The sequence below is a fragment of the Oncorhynchus gorbuscha genome, unplaced genomic scaffold (assembly GCF_021184085.1).
Source record: "Oncorhynchus gorbuscha isolate QuinsamMale2020 ecotype Even-year unplaced genomic scaffold, OgorEven_v1.0 Un_scaffold_552, whole genome shotgun sequence".
In the NCBI taxonomy this organism is placed as follows: Eukaryota; Metazoa; Chordata; class Actinopteri; order Salmoniformes; family Salmonidae; genus Oncorhynchus; species Oncorhynchus gorbuscha.
Genome location: NW_025745383.1, coordinates 529991 through 542571, shown reverse-complemented (window position 1 = coordinate 542571; position 12581 = coordinate 529991). Strand labels below are relative to the sequence as shown.

The 12581-nt window shown below is 44.9% G+C and overlaps 1 protein-coding gene across 1 annotated transcript in view; it reads left to right on the top strand.

Annotated features, from left to right (window-relative positions):
• LOC124018637 (voltage-dependent P/Q-type calcium channel subunit alpha-1A-like) overlaps positions 1-4544 on the top strand; it is a 37139-nt gene extending 32595 nt beyond the window's left edge. The window contains exon 7 of the mRNA XM_046333976.1: positions 3741-4544. Within this exon, the coding sequence (XP_046189932.1) occupies positions 3741-4544 (804 nt within the window). The remainder of the gene's footprint in view (positions 1-3740) is intronic.
• Positions 4545-12581: the final 8037 nt, after the last annotated feature.

Genomic DNA, 12581 nt, shown 5'->3' with positions numbered 1-12581 from the left:
TCCCCCCTCCTCTCTCTTCATCTCTGTCTATCTAACTAATTATATCTATCCCCTCCTCCTCTCTCTTCATCTCTGTCTATCTAACTAACTATATCTATCCCCCTACTCCTCTCTCTTCATCTCTGTCTATCTAACTAATTATATCTATCCCCCTGCTCCTCTCTCTTCATCTCTGTCTATCTAACTAACTATATCTATCCCCCTACTCCTCTCTCTTCATCTCTGTCTATCTAACTAATTATATCTATCCCCCTACTCCTCTCTCTTCATCTCTGTCTATCTAACTAATTATATCTATCCCCCTGCTCCTCTCTCTTCATCTCTGTCTATCTAACTAACTATATCTATCCCCCTACTCCTCTCTCTTCATCTCTGTCTATCTAACTAACTATATCTATCCCCTACTCCTCTCTCTTCATCTCTGTCTATCTAACTAATTATATCTATCCCCTGCTCCTCTCTCTTCATCTCTGTCTATCTAACTAACTATATCTATCCCCCTGCTCCTCTCTCTTCATCTCTGTCTATCTAACTAATTATATCTATCCCCCTGCTCCTCTCTCTTCATCTCTGTCTATCTAACTAATTATATCTATCCCCCTCCTCCTCTCTCTTTATCTCTGTCTATCTAACTAATTATATCTATCCCCCTCCTCCTCTCTCTTCATCTCTGTCTATCTAACTAATTATATCTATCCCCCTACTCCCTCTCTCTTCATCTCTGTCTATCTAACTAATTATATCTATCCCCCTACTCCTCTCTCTTCATCTCTGTCTATCTAACTAATTATATCTATCCCCCTGCTCCTCTCTCTTCATCTCTGTCTATCTAACTAATTATATCTATCCCCCTACTCCTCTCTCTTCATCTCTGTCTATCTAACTATATCTATCCCCCTCCTCCTCTCTCTTCATCTCTGTCTATCTAACTAATTATATCTATCCCCTACTCCTCTCTCTTCATCTCTGTCTATCTAACTATATCTATCCCCCTCCTCCTCTCTCTTCATCTCTGTCTATCTAACTACCTATATCTATCCCCCTACTCCCTCTCTTCATCTCTGTCTATCTAACTATATCTATCCCCTCCTCCTCTCTCTTCATCTCTGTCTATCTAACTAATTATATCTATCCCCCTACTCCTCTCTCTTCATCTCTGTCTATCTAACTACCTATATCTATCCCCCTACTCCTCTCTCTTCATCTCTGTCTATCTAACTATATCTATCCCCTCCTCCTCTCTCTTCATCTCTGTCTATCTAACTAATTATATCTATCCCCCTACTCCTCTCTCTTCATCTCTGTCTATCTAACTATATCTATCCCCCTCCTCCTCTCTCTTCATCTCTGTCTATCTAACTACCTATATCTATCCCCCTACTCCTCTCTCTTCATCTCTGTCTATCTAACTATATCTATCCCCCTCCTCCTCTCTCTTCATCTCTGTCTATCTAACTAATTATATCTATCCCCCTGCTCCTCTCTCTTTATCTCTGTCTATCTAACTATATCTATCCCCCTCCTCCTCTCTCTTCATCTCTGTCTATCTAACTAATTATATCTATCCCCCTACTCCTCTCTCTTTATCTCTGTCTATCTAACTATATCTATCCCCCTCCTCCTCTCTCTTCATCTCTGTCTATCTAACTAATTATATCTATCCCCCTACTCCTCTCTCTTCATCTCTGTCTATCTAACTAATTATATCTATCCCCTACTCCTCTCTCTTCATCTCTGTCTATCTAACTAATTATATCTATCCCCCTACTCCTCTCTCTTCATCTCTGTCTATCTAACTAATTATATCTATCCCCCTACTCCTCTCTCTTCATCTCTGTCTATCTAACTAATTATATCTATCCCCCTATTCCTCACTCTTTATCTCTGTCTATCTAACTAACTATATCTATCCCCCTCCTCCTCTCTCTTCATCTCTGTCTATCTAACTAATTATATCTATCCCCCTATTCCTCACTCTTTATCTCTGTCTATCTAACTAATTATATCTATCCCCCTATTCCTCACTCTTTATCTCTGTCTATCTAACTAATTATATCTATCCCACTACTCCTCTCTCTTCATCTTTGTCTATCTAACTACCTATATCTATCCCCCTCCTCCTCACTCTTTATCTCTAACTAATTATATCTATCCCCCTACTCCTCTCTCTTTATCTCTGTCTATCTAACTAATTATATCTATCCCCCTACTCCTCTCTCTTCATCTTTGTCTATCTAACTAATATATCCCCCTCCTCCTATCTTTATCCCCTATCTATCCCCCTCTCTCTCTTCATCTCTGTCTATCTAACTAATTATATCTATCCCCCTACTCCTCTCTCTTCATCTCTGTCTATCTAACTAATTATATCTATCCCCCTATTCCTCACTCTTTATCTCTGTCTATCTAACTAACTATATCTATCCCCCTCCTCCTCTCTCTTCATCTCTGTCTATCTAACTAATTATATCTATCCCCCTATTCCTCACTCTTTATCTCTGTCTATCTAACTAATTATATCTATCCCCCTATTCCTCACTCTTTATCTCTGTCTATCTAACTAATTATATCTATCCCACTACTCCTCTCTCTTCATCTTTGTCTATCTAACTACCTATATCTATCCCCTCCTCCTCTTTATCTCTAACTAATTATATCTATCTCTCTCTTTATCTCTAACTAACTATATCTATCCCCCTCCTCCTCTCTCTATCTCTGTCTATCTATCTATATCTATCCCTCCTCCTCCTTATCTCTCTCTTTATCTCTGTCTATCTATCTAACTATATCTATCCCCTCCTCCCTCTCTTTATCTCTGTCTATCTATCTAACTATATCTATCCCCTCCTCCTCTCTCTTTATCTCTGTCTATCTATCTAACTATATCTATCCCCCTCCTCCTCTCTCTTTATCTCTGTCTATCTATCTAACTATATCTATCCTCCTCCTCTCTCTTTATCTCTGTCTATCTCTAACTATATCTATCCCCCTCCTCCTCTTCATCTCTGTCTATCTAACTATATCTATCCCCTCCTCCTCTCTCTTCATCTCTGTCTATCTAACTATATCTATCTCTGTCCCCTCCTCCTCTCTCTTCATCTCTGTCTAACTAACTATATCTATCCCCTCCTCCTCTCTCTTCATCTCTGTCTATCTAACTATATCTATCCCCCTCCTCCTCTCTCTTTATCTCTGTCTATCTAACTAACTATATCTATCCCCTCCTCCTCTCTCTTCATCTCTGTCTATCTAACTAATTATATCTATCCCCCCTCCTCCTCTCTCTTCATCTCTGTCTATCTAACTACCTATATCTATCCCCCTCCTCCTCTCTCTTCATCTCTGTCTATCTAACTAACTATATCTATCCCCCTCCTCCTCTCTCTTCATCTCTGTCTATCTAACTATATCTATCCCCCTCCTCCTCACTCTTTATCTCTGTCTATCTAACTAACTATATCTATCCCCCTCCTCCTCTCTCTTCATCTCTGTCTATCTAACTATATCTATCCCCCTCCTCCTCTCTCTTTATCTCTGTCTATCTAACTAACTATATCTATCCCCCTTCTTGATCTCTCTGTCCGTCTTGCTCTGTGTCTGTTTGTCTCTATCTCCTCTCTCTATCTCCTCTCTCTTTCTCTCTGGTCGGTGTGGTTGTGGTCGTGGTTCCTTTGTGGTTGGCTGTGGTTGGTTAATTTTGTGGTGCTTTTTGATTTGCCTTGTCGCCATATTTGCTGTAGGGCAGTAGCTCGGTGAGCGGCAGCCCGTCCCCTCCACGCGTCCGGTACCTCCCCCCCGCCGCGGGCGCCGACAGCTGCCCCAGACCCCCGCCGTGCCACGCCCCACGTCACCTACTCCCCAGCCATACGACACCCCAAGCCCACCTACGGAGCAGGTCCCCTGGACGACTCCGCTCCCCCTCCCCCGACACTTCTCCCCCAGAGCACGACGGAGGGGGGTATCACCGCCCGCCATCGCGTCACGTTTCCCCGCTTGAGCATGGAGGGTCGAGGCACGGGTCTCCAAGATCGGCCCGGCACCAGTCGGGGTCTCGTTCACCTCCGCCCCACCATGGGTCACCCCGGTCCCCCCGCCACGGGCGCTGGAGCGGTCCCCCTCCCGGGGATAGTCTGGAGAGCGAGGGCGGCCCATTCTATGAGCGTGACTGCGAGTACGAGCGCCAGCATGAGCCGCCCGCCTACGAGCAGAGCCTCAGCAATCCACATCCCCACGGCAAACCCCACCCGCACGGCAACCCACACCTGCACGGCAACCCGCACCCACGCTCCCCCAGGACTGCCCGGCACGGGGGCGGCGTGGGCCCACCACCTCCACTTGCTCCCACTCACCCCCGACGAGTCCCAAATGGTTACCGCTCGTCTTCGCCCTCCCCGCACCGGCGAGGGCCCCCACATCAACACCCCAATCCAGGGGACCACCCCACCGGTCCCCCCTCATCACCGGGTCCCCATGGAGGCCCCAGAGGCCCCCGGAAGGGACTGCACGAACCCTACAGCGAGACGGACGAGGACGACTGGTGCTAGCACAGCGAAGGAACAGAAGAACGAGGGAGGAGAGGAAGAGAGGAAAAGGAGGGAGGAGAGGAGTCTCTCCATCTCCCCGTCCTCTGTTCTTCGTTATGCAGACTTGAATGAAGGGTAAAGGGATGCAGAAGGGGTGAGGACGGAAAGGAGGAGAGGAGAATTTGGGAGAAGTCTCTCCATCTCTCTACCTCCACCCTGAGACTCAGACTTGGATGGAATGATGAGGGATGGAGGGATGGTTAGAGGAGAGGAGGCACACTGTGTGGGTGTGTGAGACTCTAAACTCAGAGCAGACATGACAAAGAGAGATAAGGCAGAACTACGCACCTCTCCTCTTCTCCTCTGTCTCAACTACCATACCCAGAGTTCTCAGCGTGCCCAGGGGGGAGTAGACCGAGGGATGGTGGAGAGGTGCTGACGGAGGTGTGGAGAGGGAAGAAAGAACAAAAGAATGAAAGGAAGGGAGGAGCATGTATATTAAGTTACAAATGGCCAATGAGTGGTAAATCAAAGCCCCTCTCCCAGACTGTTTAGGGGATAGGTGGGTTAGTTAAGTTAAGCTAAACCTGGGTGCTCTTGCTGTTCTGTCATTCTATTCTACTAGCCTGATAATTGTTAGGAGCTAACAGCTAAACGCTAGCTAGCTAACACTGCTCTTGGTCTAACCTAGACGGACATGTTTAAAAAAACAACAAGGAAAACCCATGCCAGGACCCCCTATCCTTATACATGCCAAGCTATGCCTCCAGAAAAATCTAACTTGAAGACTAAAGAACAGAAAACAAAAACAAACTTTGAAAAAAAAGAGGAGAAAAAAGGAGAACAACCACTTTAACTTAAACTTTCCTTAAAGGGACTAGAACCAGGAAGCTCCGCCTCTACTGCAAAAACCAGCCAATGACAGAGCTGGCTGATATTTGATGAGTTTTATCATCTCCTGTTTACTGTTACAGACTCACGAAATGCTGACGACAGACCTGGTGTGACCTCACTTCCGGTGGGTGGGGCCTGGTGTGACATCACGTCCTGTTCCGGTGGGTGGGGCCACAGGGGAGGGGCTGGGGGCAGAGTTATGGACCCTTAGGGGGCGTAGTTTGTTTGCCCCCACTATCTTCTCTCCCCCCTTCCTCTCTCCTCCATCCTGCCGAAAAGAAAGGACCGGGAAGGAAAATGATGTGAGGAGGAGCGGAAAGACAGAAGGGAAGGGAGGGAAAAGACCATTTCTTCAGTATTTCTTCTATCGATTACTTCTTCTTCTTCTAGTTCTTCTTCTTGGACATTGGAGCTTGGTTCTTCTGTTGCGTTCGCTCAAGCCTCTGTTAATCCGTTATGATGCATGAAAAAAATACCTAGAGAGAAAATCTACTGTTGGGGATATGGGGGCATATTGGCTTTATAGAACACTTACATTTTAGGTTTTGATTGAAGAAGTTCTCTTTTTCTGACTCTCTCTCTCTCTCTCTCTCTCTCTGACTCTGTCTCTCATCATGCGTTTGTTTATTGAGTAAATATTTGTTCTATATCACCCTAAGGATCCGATGGACAACCTTTTTAAAGTTTGATTTCCGCCCAATAGGGTTTTAAAGCTACCATTTTCTTATCTTGAAAGTACTCCTAAGTTCCTGAGATACTCCTAAATTTTACTAAGATACTCCTGTTGTACTAAGATATTCCTAAATTGTTTTGAGGAATAAGTAAGAATTGAGAGAGCTATGAGGAGAGAGAACTTCAACCTCTTTGAATAATTGATTTGTATTGTTAATAATGATGATAGTCCTATAAATACTGATATCAATGTCAATGCCAAACGATGAATGATGATGTTGTTTGCCGTAGATCTGTTGTCATGTTTTTTGGAGTTTCAATCTGCTGTGTCATCTAGTTTTCATCGTTTATTTTCCTTGGGTTCTGTTCAAACTGTTTCCAAACTGTTTCCAAACTGTTTCCAAACTGTTCCCAAACTGTTTCCAAACTGTTCCCAAACTGTTCCCAAACTGTTCCCAAACTGTTTGTTCCCAAACTGTTCCCAAACTGTTCCCAAACTGTTCCCAAACTGTTCCCAAACTGTTCCCAAACTGTTCCCAAACTGTTTGTTCCCAAACTGTTCCCAAACTGTATGTTCCCAAACTGTTCCCAAACTGTATGTTCCCAAACTGTTCCAAAACGCCTTTAACTGGGTCCGATACATGCAACACGCATAAACTTTTCAGGGAGGGGTTAGATGTCGGATTGTGATTGTGAGCAACACAGATGGAACTGTGTGGCGTTGTGTAACGCAGCTCTTTACCTCTGATAGGTCCCCCCTCAGTGGTAGACAGAGAACCGGGGACACGTTCAGTAGCCAAATGTTGTCAAAGGTTGCAGATAGAAATGTCATTAACAGAGCCGACGTGGTTCTTCATTCTACGTGTAAGAGATGCATGTTGTTCTAAATAGCATTTTTCTATCCAAGCGTTCCAAAAACATTGTGTCCTGCTGAGTGCGCCCCAGTCATAGCCAAATGAACCGGCCAACCAACCAACGGTCAGACCTCCACACAGTATCTGATTTACAGCTAGCTGTGGACCATAGAGTTAGAAAGAGGACTTATACTGGGATATATCCACCTAGAGCCCTCTTTCTACCTCTATGTTGTGAACGAGCTCCACCTCACATCCCCAAGAGCTCTCCACTCGCTGTCGAGTCTCTCTGTCTTTCTGATTTTCCATGACATGTTTAGCATTGAGCTGCTTGCTTTACCAAGCCAGAGGAGAACATTCTAGAAACATTTTAGAATCTCTAAGACATTCTAGAAACTCTAGTCTAGACTCTAGAAACTCTAGTACATTCTAGAGCATTCTTTAGACAGGTTAGCTAACATGATTGTTTCCAGATGTTTTGGATTAAAACATATTTATTTTGCTATGATTACAGTTATGTAGATTGTAACAGATATTCCCTATCATAACTCGTAAAATGATAGATACAATATAGAGATATAAAAGTTTATATATTATAGAGAGAAAAACATACTTTTATTTACTTCAAACACTCTAGCCAAGTGGCTAGAGCTCAGAAACTCTCCATTGAAATCAGCTCCACAGATTCAAATTGCACTTTGTCACTGTAGCTCCACACAGTATCCCACTACAAACTCTATGCAGATCTATCCAACATTCAATGATCCTTTACCATTATACTGCAGAGTGGTTGTAGCATTATAAATAAATGACAATATGTACGTGGGCACATAGAAATAGAATGTGTAGAACGGGCCTCCCAATTCAAGTCAATGATGGCATATCTATAGATTATATTTCTATGGGTCAGATAGTGTAGTGTCAGATAGTGTATATACAGCGTTTTGATATAGATGGATAGAACTATATAGATAGAGGGTATGCCCACAGCGTTTTGATATAGATGGATAGAACTATATAGATAGAGGGTATGCCCACAGCGTTTTGATATAGATGGATAGAACTATATAGATAGAGGGTATGCCCACAGCGTTTTGATATAGATGGATAGAACTATATAGATAGAGGGTATGCCCACAGCGTTTTGATATAGATGGATAGAACTATATAGATAGAGGGTATGCCCACAGCGTTTTGATATAGATGGATAGAACTATATAGATAGAGGGTATGCCCACAGCGTTTTGATATAGATGGATAGAACTATATAGATAGAGGGTATGCCCACAGCGTTTTGATATAGATGGATAGAACTATATAGATAGAGGGTATGCCCACATCGTTTTGCTTTTGCACAATCACTCACCATATCCTTGTCCTTCATAGCACATCTTTCCTTTCATTTTGACCCTCCTGCAGTGTTTTTTCCTCTCCTGCTCCCTCTATCATTCTCCCAAGCTGTCCAATCCCAGGCCGAGTGTAGTGCAGTGAACTGGGAAGGGGAGCGGGGGCACATATACCACCCCTGCCCTCCGTATAGGTAGGTCCAGAGAGAGGGGGGGGGGGACCTACATCAGAGGGGTGTTTATCTACCCAGAAACCCCAGTGCCTCAGTGCCTTCTGTTTTCAGAGTCACATCTACCCTTCCCAGCTCGCCCCTCACCATCCCCCTCTCCCCCTCCTGTGGTTGATCAACGTCAACCACACTACGCCTTAAAGAGTCCTAGTCACTGTCTGTGGGCAGGTAGCGGTTGGGAGCAAGGCAGTAGGGACTGGGCTTTGCTTAGTTGGTTGGAACAGTGAGTAAAACGCAGGAAGAGAGGGGAATGGAAACTACTTTTGATATGGCGGCCATTTTGGGGATCTCCTTCGCCCAGTTTCACACAGTGTAGTGAGATACTGTAATTGCAGGGGCGAAAAGGCAATGATTTGTTTACTTCTCAGGTGTCTCTAGAGATAGATAGCTAGATAGATAGAATCTACACTATATAATAGGCACGCTAAGGCAGTTAGTCAGTTATATCATATAATATGATATCAATTTATAAAATCATATAAAAAAATATAGGCCTAGGGTTTGAGTTACTGTATGGTTTGTTATCTGGCATGGGCATTTGTAATGTCTACCCTTCTCCCCTTAACCTCCATTACAGACCACCTACCATTCATCATGAATCTGCCGCTGAAAACTACTTGCACTTGACACTGTGGGTGTCCACTGATCAGGCAGGAAACTGACTACTCCATTTCGGCTCAGCAGCACCAACATGCTTGTCCAGAATTGTAACTGCGGATCCAAAATGGCTGACATCGACACACAACACTGCCGTTGTTGCATGTTGTGTGGATTGTGTGCTCCAACCATTATAAAATGAATGACCATTTTAAGGGGTTTATTTTGTTTATTAAAAAAAAAATCCAGAAGATTTGTGAAAAGGAGGATTTACGGAAGTTTCTAGTTTACTCTCAATCGTTCATCCGTCCATCCTACGTTCCTATCCATTTATTTTTTGTCTTTCCTTTCTATTTCTGATGTGACTTCTTGATCAACTCTCTCTATCATTTTTCCTCCTCTTTGACAAAGCAGACGACCTCCGAAAGCCAATCCAACCCCATTCACTCAATCAATCAACTGTTGTGCGTTTGTGAAATGATGTAAATGATTGGTGTGTGAGGCTAGTGTGTGTTGATCCAGAAATAAGGGCTCTCCTAACAAACTAAAGGGGTTTCATGTGCAGGTACAGTAGTGCTGCCAAAAGTAATCTGTATGTATCTCAAACCATACAGTGGTGTGGTCTCCCTTGTACAGCACTAGGTGTGTGCATGCGTGTGTGTTGGGGTCATGGGTCAGGGTGAGAGAGTCTATGTGGGGGGGCACAGCAGGGTGTACGTTCCGCTGAGGTGAAATGTTCTGGTATGTTCTGCTGAGGTGAAACGTTCCGCTGAGGTGAAACGTTCTGGTATGTTCTGCTGGGGTGAATCGTTCTGCTGAGGTGAAACGTTCCGGAAAAGAACAGATAGAAATGTAATGAATAGAGCTGACACGACACCCTTTTCTGTCAGCATATCCTGACAAGCATATCCGTTCTACTTGATGCATTTCTATCTGATTGTTTTCTGTAACATTTGCACCCTCCTGAACAGACCCCGATTAGAAGTAGTGTCACAAGTCACATTATTTCACAAATGGCACTGGAACATTCTTGGTTCATTTTCTAGCTCCGCCTTCTTCCGCTTGCCAATACAGCCTTCATTATGATGTCATCAGCTGCCATTTTCTCATTGACCTCCACCTGCATCCCCCAGCTCATTTTGGAGTGGAGGGTCACCAACCTCATCAGGGCTGGGTTTACTGGCATGACAGTGAGACATTGTTCTGTGTCTGTGTCTGTGTTTGTGTGTGTTTGCTACGTGTGTGCTTGTGCGTGTGTGAGTGAGAGAGTGTGTGCGTGTGTGAGTGAGAGAGTGTGTGCTTGTGCGTGTGTGAGTGAGAGAGTGTGTGCTTGTGCGTGTGTGAGTGAGAGAGTGTGTGCTTGTGCGTGTGTGAGTGAGTGAGTGTGTGCTTGTGCGTGTGTGAGTGAGAGAGTGTGTGCTTGTGCGTGTGTGAGTGAGTGAGAGAGTGTGTGCTTGTGCGTGTGTGAGTGAGTGAGAGAGTGTGTGCTTGTGCGTGTGTGAGTGAGAGAGTGTGTGCTTGTGCGTGTGTGAGTGAGAGAGTGTGTGCTTGTGCGTGTGTGAGTGAGTGAGAGAGTGTGTGCTTGTGCGTGTGTGAGTGAGTGAGAGAGTGTGTGCTTGTGCGTGTGTGAGTGAGAGAGTGTGTGCGTGTGTGAGTGAGAGAGTGTGTGCGTGTGTGTGTGTGAGTGAGAGAGTGTGCGTGTGTGAGTGAGAGAGTGTGTGCGTGTGTGAGTGAGAGAGTGTGTGCGTGTGTGAGTGAGAGAGTGTGTGCGTGTGTGAGTGAGAGAGTGTGTGCGTGTGTGAGTGAGAGAGTGTGTGCGTGTGTGAGTGAGCGTGTGTGTGAGTGAGAGAGCGTGTGAGTGAGGGAGTGTGTGCGTGTGTGAGTGAGAGAGTGTGTGCGTGTGTGAGTGAGAGAGCGTGTGCGTGTGTGAGTGAGAGAGTGTGTGCGTGTGTGAGTGAGAGAGTGTGTGCGTGTGTGAGTGAGAGAGTGTGTGCGTGTGTGAGTGAGAGAGTGTGTGCGTGTGTGAGTGAGAGAGTGTGTGCGTGTGTGAGTGAGAGAGTGTGTGCGTGTGTGAGTGAGAGAGTGTGTGCGTGTGTGAGTGAGAGAGTGTGTGAGTGAGAGAGTGTGTGCGTGTGTGAGTGAGAGTGTGTGCGTGTGTGAGTGAGAGAGCGTGTGCGTGTGTGAGTGAGAGAGTGTGTGCGTGTGTGTGTGTGTGAGTGAGAGAGTGTGTGTGTGTGTGAGTGCATGTGTTCACACCTCATCTACAGTAAGTTATCTTCAGTGCCTTACACTGTACAGTAGGAACCAAATCTTCTTTGTAGATAGACAACACACATTGCACTGAATAACGCTTTCATAATGTTTCCATAATGTTTTCTCTCCAACTATTCTCTTCTCTCCATCCAGTATTGCCTCACCTACCATCCTATTCCTTCTCTCTCTGTGATCGACGAGTAAGGTCAGGAGGGAGGGCATGGGTGAATGAATAGGTGATCGTTGTGTTGGGTCTGTCATCATTCTCTTTCTCTCTCTGTACATTTGCTCTGTAAACTCTTCCTGTGTACATCTTCCATAAACTTTCTGAAACAATCCGACCATGTCCATCTATTTTCTCTTTTATCGCCCCTACATTTATTTTTCAACGTTTACATTTCAATCATTTAGCAGATGTTCTAATCCAGAACGACATAGTGTCGACAACATCACTCCCACTCTTGCTTGAAGTCTCACTCAAGTGATGTCCATTTCCATGTAATACCATACATGAACACAAGGTGGTGCACTCATGCTTTAAACAGAGTATACATTGGTTGACATAACGCACCATTCAAAGGCCTATGTGTATGTTGTCATTAGTATCGTGTGTGTATGTGCGCATGTGCATGTTTGGAGGCTTCTGTGTGTGTGTGTGTGTGTGTGTGTGTGTGTGTGTGTGTGTGTGTGTGTGTGTGTGTGTGTGTGTGTGTGTGTGTGTGTGTGTGTGTGTGTGTGTGTGTGTGTGTGTGTGTGTGTGTGTGTGTGTGTGTGTGTGTGTGTGTGTGTGTGCACGTGCCAAAACACACACAGCGACAACACCGAGATTCTTGACAACTATGGGTGTGATTGAATCCCTAGAGATGTGTGGAGCATCTTCTACTGTCACCATGGAAACCCTCAAGGCCCCTCACTCTTCATTCCATACAGTCTCCCAACCATCACCTTATAATATCCCAATACCATCAACTTGTCCCATAGACACTGATTTAAGATCCATTTTCAGTGTTAGCCTCCTTATGGTGAAGCATAGGAGTGAGGTGGGGTGAATCTGCAGTAGAAACCATATCAGTCCAGTGCCACAGTAGAAACCATACCATATCAGTCCAGTGCCACAGTAGAGAACCATACCATATCAGTCCAGTGCCACAGTAGAGAACCATACCATATCAGTCCAGTGCCACAGTAGAAACCATACCATATCAGTCCAGC